The sequence below is a fragment of the Coptis chinensis genome, chromosome 2 (genome assembly GCF_015680905.1).
Source record: "Coptis chinensis isolate HL-2020 chromosome 2, ASM1568090v1, whole genome shotgun sequence".
Lineage (NCBI taxonomy): Eukaryota > Viridiplantae > Streptophyta > Magnoliopsida > Ranunculales > Ranunculaceae > Coptis > Coptis chinensis.
The window spans coordinates 64,573,129-64,582,322 of record NC_141457.1 but is presented as its reverse complement, the minus strand read 5'-3'; the positions used below and the strand labels follow the sequence as shown (position 1 = coordinate 64,582,322).

The 9,194-nt window shown below is 39.0% G+C and overlaps 1 protein-coding gene across 1 annotated transcript; it reads right to left on the bottom strand.

Moving 5' to 3' along the window:
- Positions 1–3,255: 3,255 nt before the first annotated feature.
- Positions 3,256–8,056, bottom strand: LOC147517158 (2-oxoglutarate (2OG) and Fe(II)-dependent oxygenase superfamily protein). Its single transcript, XM_086589528.1, has 4 exons — positions 7,815–8,056; positions 7,339–7,370; positions 6,996–7,205; positions 3,256–4,042 (listed from the first exon to the last, which is right to left on the bottom strand). Exons 1-4 carry the CDS (start codon positions 8,026–8,028, stop codon positions 3,725–3,727), a joined length of 774 nt encoding a protein of 257 aa, XP_086445654.1. The 5' UTR covers positions 8,029–8,056; the 3' UTR covers positions 3,256–3,724.
- Positions 8,057–9,194: the final 1,138 nt, after the last annotated feature.

The window sequence follows — 9,194 nt, the reverse complement described above, 5'->3', positions numbered from 1 at the left end:
GTATGTGTACTATCTCACCATCTCTCAACTAAACCATTAATAACTCCCTGAATGTCAGTCTTATTATAAGATATGTCAACTAGATGACCAAAGGGAGTCGCTAAAATTGCATCTCTAACATGGTCAAGTGCACCAATTTTTTTAATATCATCCCACCACGTCTTAAGCGCACGTGAAGTGCACCGAACCCGATACATAACACATATCTGATGTACGCAAAATGAAACTAAAATTTAAAAAATAAAAATAAAAATGTACATATTTAACTACTAAAATTAACTACTACTACTACTAATATATGAAATTAAAATACATACCTGTTGTTCAAGAACAACTTTTGAGACATGTCTATCATGAAACCTCATAGACACCGGTATAAGATGACTTAAATCAATAGCCTCAGCAGGAAATTCAAAATCGACTTGCTGATACTGAAGCAGCAATGGATCGTCAACCTCAGCTCCCTGATTTCTAGCTCCAGAAGTGTTTGGTTAATCATCTAGATCACCAATGGGATTGTTCCAAATGTATGCACTATTACCACTGTTTTCTTCTTCCTCACCGTCACCACTCTATCGTGTTTGGTTATTATAGACGTATTCGTCGTCGGAATTCATTTTTTTGCTATAACTAGAGAAATTTAAGTTGAAAAAAAAGTTGTGAAATGACAAAAGTCCGACTGTCGCGCGACATTTTATTAAGCATAGCATGCGACATTAGTATTAGCGCGCGCCAGTACTAATGTCGCGCAGGGTGGGGTCTACAATGAATTTTGCGGGCGAAATTTACGACCACCTAGAGTTGGTCGAAATTTGCGACCAGATTCTTCAAACTTTTTCTTCAAATATGAAGAGTATGCTACCACCACCTAAAGATGCTCTTAGTTTCTAAACAGTCTCTGCCGTAATCAAAGCCAAAGACATTCTCAAATTTGAAAAAAAGAATAAAAGCCTTTCAATTTAGTATTCTTAAAGAGCCCTTAACGGTTGAAATGTCCTAATCTTTGACCCTAAAGACATGGCCACCACTCATTTTTCGGCTGGATCTCTTTCTCATTTTTCCAGTTGTTCTTGTTTTTTGTTAAACAAATATTAAATCCCTAATAAATCCGGATTTAGAGAGGGTAACTGTATGAACCTTTTATCTCCTCTAATCTTACATGTCTCCTCACTCCCTTTACTGTGGAGTAAGATCAATTTTTTTTTCTTTTCCCCCTCTTCTCTTTAGCAACCTTTTCTTTTTTTAGGTGAAAGTCTTTGAACTTCTTGGCCCAATACCATACAAGGTCTATTTGTCTCTCTCTCACTCTTTTTTGGTCTTTAGGTCAAAGTCATTGGACTTGTATGATATTGGGCCCATCTATTTGGCACAATATCATACAAGGTCCACTTGTCTCTCCCTCACTCTTTTTTGGATTATATTCTTATGTTTTCATTTTTCTCTAAGTGTTGTACTCTTGGGACTCTTCTACATGTGATGTTAGTGGTCATAAATATGGCTACTACAGATGCCCCATCTCGGGTCCGTTGATGAAGATGGTGGACCCGAGAAGACCTTAACCTCTCCTGTATTCTTACTAGAATTCCAAACCTTCGCAGTACCATATGACTTGATCTCACGTTTTTTGTGTATCCCTATGACACTTGTCGGATAGCGCGAAGCATATCTGCGAAGGGCTCATCCCCCCCGCGTGGTCTTTGATAGTTTGCCCCCAAGTTGATTCCCCCCCGTGGTCTTTGGTAGTTGGGGGCAGCTCAGTTTGCCCCCAAGTTGATTCCACTTGTCTCTCCCTCACTCATTTTTTGGTTATATTCTTGTGCTTTCTTTTTTCTCTGTGTTGTACTATTGGGACTCTTCTACATGTGATGTCAGTGGTCATGAATATGGCTACTACGTCGATGAAGACAGTGGACCCGAGAAGACCTTGACCTTTCCTGTATTTTTACTTGAATTCTAAACCTTTGCAATACCATATGACTTGATCTCACGTTTGTTGTGTATCCCTCTGACACTTGCCAGATAGCGCGAAAGGCTCATCCCTCCTCCCCGCGGTCTTCGACAGTTGGGGGCAGCTCAGTTTGCCCCCAAGTTGATTTCGCGAAGGGCTCATCCCTCTCGTGGTCTTTGGCAGTTGGGGGCAACTCAGTTAGCCCCTAAGTCGATTCCACGGAGGCCCCCCCCCGGTCTTTAGCAGTTGGGGGCAGCTCAATTTGCCTCCAACTTGATTCCGCGGAGGGCTCATCCCCCTGATGTCTTTAGTAGTTGGGGGCAGCTCAGTTTGCCCCCAAGTTGATTCCACAGAGGGATCCCCCGGCGGTCTTCGGCAGTTGGGGGCAGCTCAGTTTACTCCCAAATTGATTGCGCGAATGGCTCATCCCCCCGCAGTCTGGCTTAGAGGCAGCTCATTTTGCTCAAGCTTGATTTGGACACTGCTGTCCACGAAAGATGAAACTACTATCACAATCTCCAACTACGCAACCAGTACCGGAAGGGTATGGGATTCCATCTAGATGAGCCATTAACAGTTAGCTCTAACTAGCCAATGTAAGTAGATTCTTCGCAGCTGCATTTTTTTTCCGATAATTGCCCAAGTAGCCAATTATGAGCCTCCCCTAGAAAACTCCTAGAGATGTGGACAGCTGCATTCAGTTGAGAATCAATGTATTTTTCATCCCACATGTCAAGAAGCAATATATAAGTTTGATGGATGTTTGACGTGGTGAAGGTCGGAGACCAAAAATCTATCTTGATCCCTTGCAAGGTATATATTCCAAAATACAGGCCAATACAATGTGATGCAGTATCCTTCTTCCTTAAATTTCCAAATGATATGGCATCATCCCGCTTACCCACCAAAGTCATGTGAATTGCAATTATTAAGGAGTACGATGGCAACCAAACCAAATAGCGCATACCGTCGAGCAATCAATGAAAATACAACCTAAATTTTCCACTCCAGAATCACAGAGAGAACAATCAGCATTCACAATAAAGAACATCGCCCTTTAAAAGGCATATTAAGTGTCCAAATATTCTTAAACAACAAAATGCTTTCCAGTACTTTAGTGGGGGCTGATTTCCGTGTGCTTACCATGCTTACTAACAATGAGGATTCAGACAAGGGAATGGAAATGATTCAAATCCAAATATGCCAATTTCAATAAACTAAAAATCTGTGTTCAATGAGAAAAGAAATCAGCCTATGAAGAGTACCTACAGAGGTCGCGGATGAATAGGTAAAGAAAAGGATGAATAGGCAAAGAAAATGGAGCATCGACAACTCCTTAATTTATTATAAAAACAGAAAGAAGACCTCTCATTAATTCCTTAAAGCCATCAACGCTTCCTAAGGAACTCGTTAATCCCTTCAAGCCATCAACTATTTCAATTTTAATACTCATCAAAAGAATAAGAACTAGAGCAGAAAAATTCCAACATATCAATTCTAGGAAATCTTCACATTCATAACATCTCACTAGTCATCTGTATATTAATGAACCACAGGAGAAATTGATTGTGCTTGTTCTAATCGATTTGACAGCAGCCTCATCTCAAACTCAGACGAGTTACCAGAATTTTCTTCACTGAAAGCCTGGGAAGTGAGAAGCATATCCGAAATAGCCATACATGATGCAGAAGCAGAACCAGCGCGCAATAAGACAGAATGCACATTGAGATCGCCAACACAGAAAGAAACAGCAGAGACAGAGTCAATGGCTCATGCTTACTCAGACGGGCATAGCCTTCTAAGAGTAACAGAAGTTCTTTTTTGTTGATGAATCTCTTGCCCTCCCCACATCTGAAATCCTGCATTGCGATTTATCTCATGCTTCCAAAGGTAACGAGCTTCTCCAAACATGAGAATAAGAGATCCTGGAGTCAGTAAAATAGGGGTCTTTAAAACAGATTCTTTCTTTTCTCCAATTTCAATACTGCTAGCTTCGGTTTCAACTCGGGTAAAATGCATGACACATGAGGACTCCAAGGAGACAATGGCTATTCCATCCTCAAAGCGCATGAGGTCCACATGTGCGCATATTCCCTGCACATATTCAGAAATTAAAAAAAATGAAAATAATAAACGCTCAACATTAATCAGCAAATGCAATTAATACCTACATACTTCTCTTTATACCATTACTAAATAACTCCAAGCTTGCTTATCATTTGCTTTGTTCCATTTTTTTTTTCTGGTTCAGAGAGGAAGGACTTCAAATAATCTGAACTGCAAGAATGCAGAGAATTTGGGGGGTGGGCGGAAAAAGATTACACTGATAGCCACACTTACTGACAAGAAAATCCCAGTGCCTTAATGGAGTTCAGAACATAGATAGATCATGCCGTCTAACTAAATTAATGCTGTCATGTTAAGCCCAAGTTAAGAGATACTCACCATTACCAGATGCACAAGAAAAACCAAATAAGAAAGAAACTAAATTACACCCGTCACACTATTACCCTAACTTGAAATACTTGTATGGGATAGATGTGTAATGCATATTCGAGTCATCCCCAAAATCAGAACTTGAGAGGAGTATCCATCCAACTAACCCACTTGAAGCAGATAGTTCTTCCTTTTACCAAATTCACCAAAACATCTACACATGTAATAGGCTTAATCTTGGGGACATATAGTATTCCATTTTGTGATGGGTAATATAGATAGATTTTTCATTTTCATACACAACAGTGTCAGAGCTACTTTTGGCAGATTGTAAAGGGTGGAGTACAAGAGGCCATTTGTTTATAGGTTATTGATTGAGAACTAAAGGTTGCTTGTGAGGTTTTCGTTGTGTGTGAAAAATCTGTAGCAAAGTGCTAGAGAATAGAATTGCTTTGTTCTTTGGGGAATTTTGACTTAACCCCCCAAAACTATGTAGCGTTTTGACTAAACCCCCTATTTTTAAAATCATTTGAGTTTGCCCCCTACTCCGTCAATTTTGTGTGTAATAGACGTTGGTATTTTACATATTGACCATTTTGCCCTTTCTGGAAAAAAAAACAAAACATTTTTTTTTTTTTTTTTTTTTCTTTTCCGTTTCGTTAAAACAAATCAAGTTTGAGGTTTACTATTAATTAGTGTAAACCCCCAAACGTCAATATGTTATTTGCATAAACCCCCCAATTTTTCAGTTAACAATAAACGAAGAAGGAGGTAAGGAAGAAGATGATGGCTAATGAGATGGAGATGGTGCTGAAGTTGAGTGAGACGACCTTGACAAGGAAAATGGATCTGTTTTTATCCTATCACGAATCTATACTCATTTTATTAAGATGACTGCTCTTTTCCACGGGAGGCAAGATAACCTTCCAGACCAACAACTCGCGAAGTAGCAGGTTTTTACACCTTTTAGTCAACAATGGGGAATGAATTCTAAAAACTACTAGACTTGTCTGAGCCCTAAAAGTTGATCTCCTTCCGGCGTCTTCTTGTATAAGGTGGTTGCCACTGAGAAAGTAGTGCTGTGAGGCAATTAGACTCTAATTATATTAGTACTTTCTAACAAGCACGCTAACTGAAGAAGTTATCTTTCTTCCTAGTTTTTATCTTTCTTCCTGGATGCTTTTTCTTCTACCAGGGGGCAAACTGGATAGAATGATCCTGCCTCTTCAGCCCAATCCACAATCGAACGATTTCGTCTGTACAACCACCTTTAAAAGGTTTCTTGGAAGTCAGTACAACCGCAGGACTGCTCTTGAAGAACTTCAGCGCTATCATCTGAGAAGTCAAGGTTGACCAAGTCGGGTGATCAATCACTTCCTTCAGTAAGAAGGGAGCCGGCACCTTTCGACAGCACAACAACAAGGAGAAGAGGAAGTCAAAGACAATGAAATTGAACTGCACATCACTCTACAAGATTTCCCAGGCAGTTCAGAAACATTTGAGTTCGCTGCGAAGTTCTGTTACGGCGTAAAATTTGAGCTAACATCCTCAAATGTAGTACCACTCCGTTGCACCGGAGAGTTTTTAGAAATGGCAGAAGACTATTCAGAAAACAATCTCATATCCAGAACTGAAACATTCCTCACACAATCAGTCCTCAAAAGTGTGAAAGAATCCGTAACGACGCTCAAATCTTGCGAGGCAATAATGTCTCTAGCAGAAACTATAGACATTCCTCAAAGGTTGATCGATTCCATTGCTGCAAGAGCATCTTCAACTGATCCATCCCTCTTCGGATGGCCGATTAACAAAGGGTCTAGCGAGGCGAATCAGATCTTATGGAATGGAATCGATACTGGGGCTCGCCGCAAGAAGAGTGCTGATTCATGGTTTGAAGATCTAGCATTGTTAAGCTTACCGTTGTATAAACGCTTGATTTCTGCAATGAAAGCTCAAGATCTGAGTTCTGAAATAGTGGAAAACTCGCAAATCATTTACGCGAAAAAATCAATTCCAGGCCTATCTCGTTCCACAAGGAAATTATCCTCAACAAGTTCCATGGTAGTTACAGAAACTGAACAAAGAGAATTGATAGAGACTATAATTACGAATTTTCCCCTTGAGCAGAACAAGAAGAGAATTGGGAGACATGGGTGTGATCAATTTCTTCGTTTACTGTTAACTGAAAAATTGGGGGGTTTATGCAAATAGCATATTGACGTTTGGGGGGTTTACACTAATTAATAGTAAAAACCTCAAACTTGATTTGTTTTAACGAAAAAAAAAAGAAAAAAAAAATGTTTCTTTTTTTTTTAGAAAGGGCAAAATGGTCAATATATAAAATACCAACGTCTGTTACACACAAAATTGATGGAGTGGGGACAAACTCAAATGATTTTAAAAATGGGGGGTTTAGTCAATACGCTACATAGTTTTGGGGGGTTAAGTCAAAATTCCCCTTGTTCTTTTGATGATGGTTTAGGAATTCTTGGTTGTTTGTGCTTGTCATAACTCTTATTGTTACTACCCACTTCAAAAGGATAATGGTAAGACATACATATGGAGACATTGGAAATATAGTAGGAGTTTTTAACAATGAGTAATAGCGCACCTCACCTGGTTGATATACATTAACAATTAATTGGTCAAAGAGTGGTTCTCGAAACACCAGATTTGATGGCATCGAGCAGACTTCTTCTTCATTTAGATCAAAGGTTTCCGGATCTCCAGAAAAGGAAACATTTCCAGCATAAATAACAGCTTCACAAATGGAATGAGAAAGCTCAGTCGCCCAAACTGGAAGATCTCCAAACCTCATAGCCTAAAGCACCAAGTAAAAAAAACAGATTCGTGTTGCTTTATTCCAAACTCCTCCCAGGTTTGATTTTAAAATTTTAGATATAGTAAATTCCTTTCTATGTGATACAAATAGAGAGATATAAGAAACACTTTACCTGGTTTTGAGAGGCTTCAGTGAACCATCCTTCTGTAAAAACATAATGTCCACAAAAAAATAATAATAAATGGGGACTACATTATAAACCAACCGGTGACAATTATAAGCATTAGTACTACAATATTGTGTCTTTGAAATCGGACTACAACATTCTTAAGAACTGAAATGTTATTATGCATGCATTTTAAAATCGTGCAAAGCCAGGAATGAAAGGCAAACAGGTAAAAAAGAAGAAAAAAGCACCACTCCTTTCTATCTGCACACACAGACTTAAGCAGATAGAAAGGAACCATATGAACTTTGGATAAGAAGAAGAATGTCTCTCCAAAGTCCTAACTAAGCCAGATGACATTAGTTGGCGAAGAAACCAAAACAAACTGAACTGAAATAAAAAATAAAAGACAGTTGTACAGATAATTTATTAAAGTTAAGTTATCATCCGTTACCATTTTTCCTCATATCAAAGAAACATACCGTTTTGGATTGAGAACAGCAAGGAAGATTGCTGGTTCAAAGAGAGGAAATCTCTGCACAGCCACAAGCCTTTAATTTCTTTCACCTCTTCCCACTTATTATTAATGCTTTCGTCACTTTCAGATGATGATGATTCGCCGAAAACATCTTTCAGGATACTCCTATTTTCTTCTTCCATCAAACGACAATGGGAATTGAGAGGCACTCGAGCCATTTTGCCAGCAATGACTAGACTTGACCTGAGTTGACTTTACTTTACGCTGACGACCCAAGTACACCCTAAATTTTAACATAAAACTCACGTAAAAACCATGATTCTGGTCTTTATTAACTTAAAACCCATTGACTTTGGCAATTACGACTAAAGCCCACCCGGTTTTCTGAAGTGTGAAATAAAGGTTTCGGTTTCGCTTAGTTGCGAGAAAAACCCAATCATGCCTTATTTACTTTTTTAAAATACTGTATATACCTTTTTATATCAAATTTGTTATTTCTCAATTTAGTTTTCATTATCGTGAATTTGAAAAGAAATTGAGATTGTGATTTCTCATATTGTGAATTTGTAGAAAATGAGGTATCAGAAATTTCTCTTAAAGAAGTACAAAAGTATTCAAGCTAAACCTTAACTTTGTAGTGCAAACACCCCCTATCCCTCTTTGCAAAACTGAACATCCGGCAGCTAGTGAGTTTATAGCTGCGAGAAATATCTTTGAGGAGTTGGCTGACATGGAAGATGATGACTTATCATATGCCTTATCAGATGCAGAACCTGAGTTGTTCAGTGACAGCCAGCCCACGCTTAATCCACTGAGTAGGATTATAGAAAGTTCATCAGTCCAAACTAGAGCACAAAAGAAAAAGAACACTGAACAGCAAATAGCCTCTGGGAAGAGAGGTAGGGGCAGGACCAAAGGTCGTGGTAAACGACGAGGTCACTAAACATTATTTTTTTTCCCAATGATAAGAGTGTGTAGTTGGAATGTTAGGGGGTTAAATGATACCACTAAAGTGAGGAATTTGAATAGGTTTCTTACGGATAACAGGATCAGTTGCATGGGTCTTTTGGAAATGAAGGTAAATATGGAGAAGTATATCAATATTGCCAGTCTGGTATGCCTATCATGGGCAGTCATACATAATTACTCGAGTGATGAACATGGAAGAGTATGGCTTACATGGGATACTAATATTTTGAATGTACAGAGAGAAGTGGAAGGAGCACAGTTCATCCACTACAAGGTCGCCAGTTTACAACATGGGTTTTGTTTCTCCGTAACTGTTATCTATGCGAGTAACAAAAGTCAAGATATGCTTCTTTTGTGGGAAGAGTTGAAGGCGATAAGTGTGGGAACCCAAAGACCTTGGTGTGTGATGGGAGAC

What these genes read in the sequence shown, in the direction of transcription:
- LOC147517158 (XM_086589528.1), bottom strand. Translation starts at nt 8,028, where the DNA reads ATGGCTCGAGTGCCTCTCAATTCCCATTGTCGTTTGATGGAAGAAGAA. An exon ending in GCTGTTCTCAATCCAAAACG is followed by an intron (nt 7,371 to 7,814) that starts GTATGTTTCTTT and finishes ATGTTTTTACAG; the next exon opens with AAGGATGGTTCACTGAAGCC. An exon ending in ATGTATATCAACCAGGTGAG is followed by an intron (nt 4,043 to 6,995) that starts GTGCGCTATTAC and finishes GAATATGTGCAG; the next exon opens with GGAATATGCGCACATGTGGA.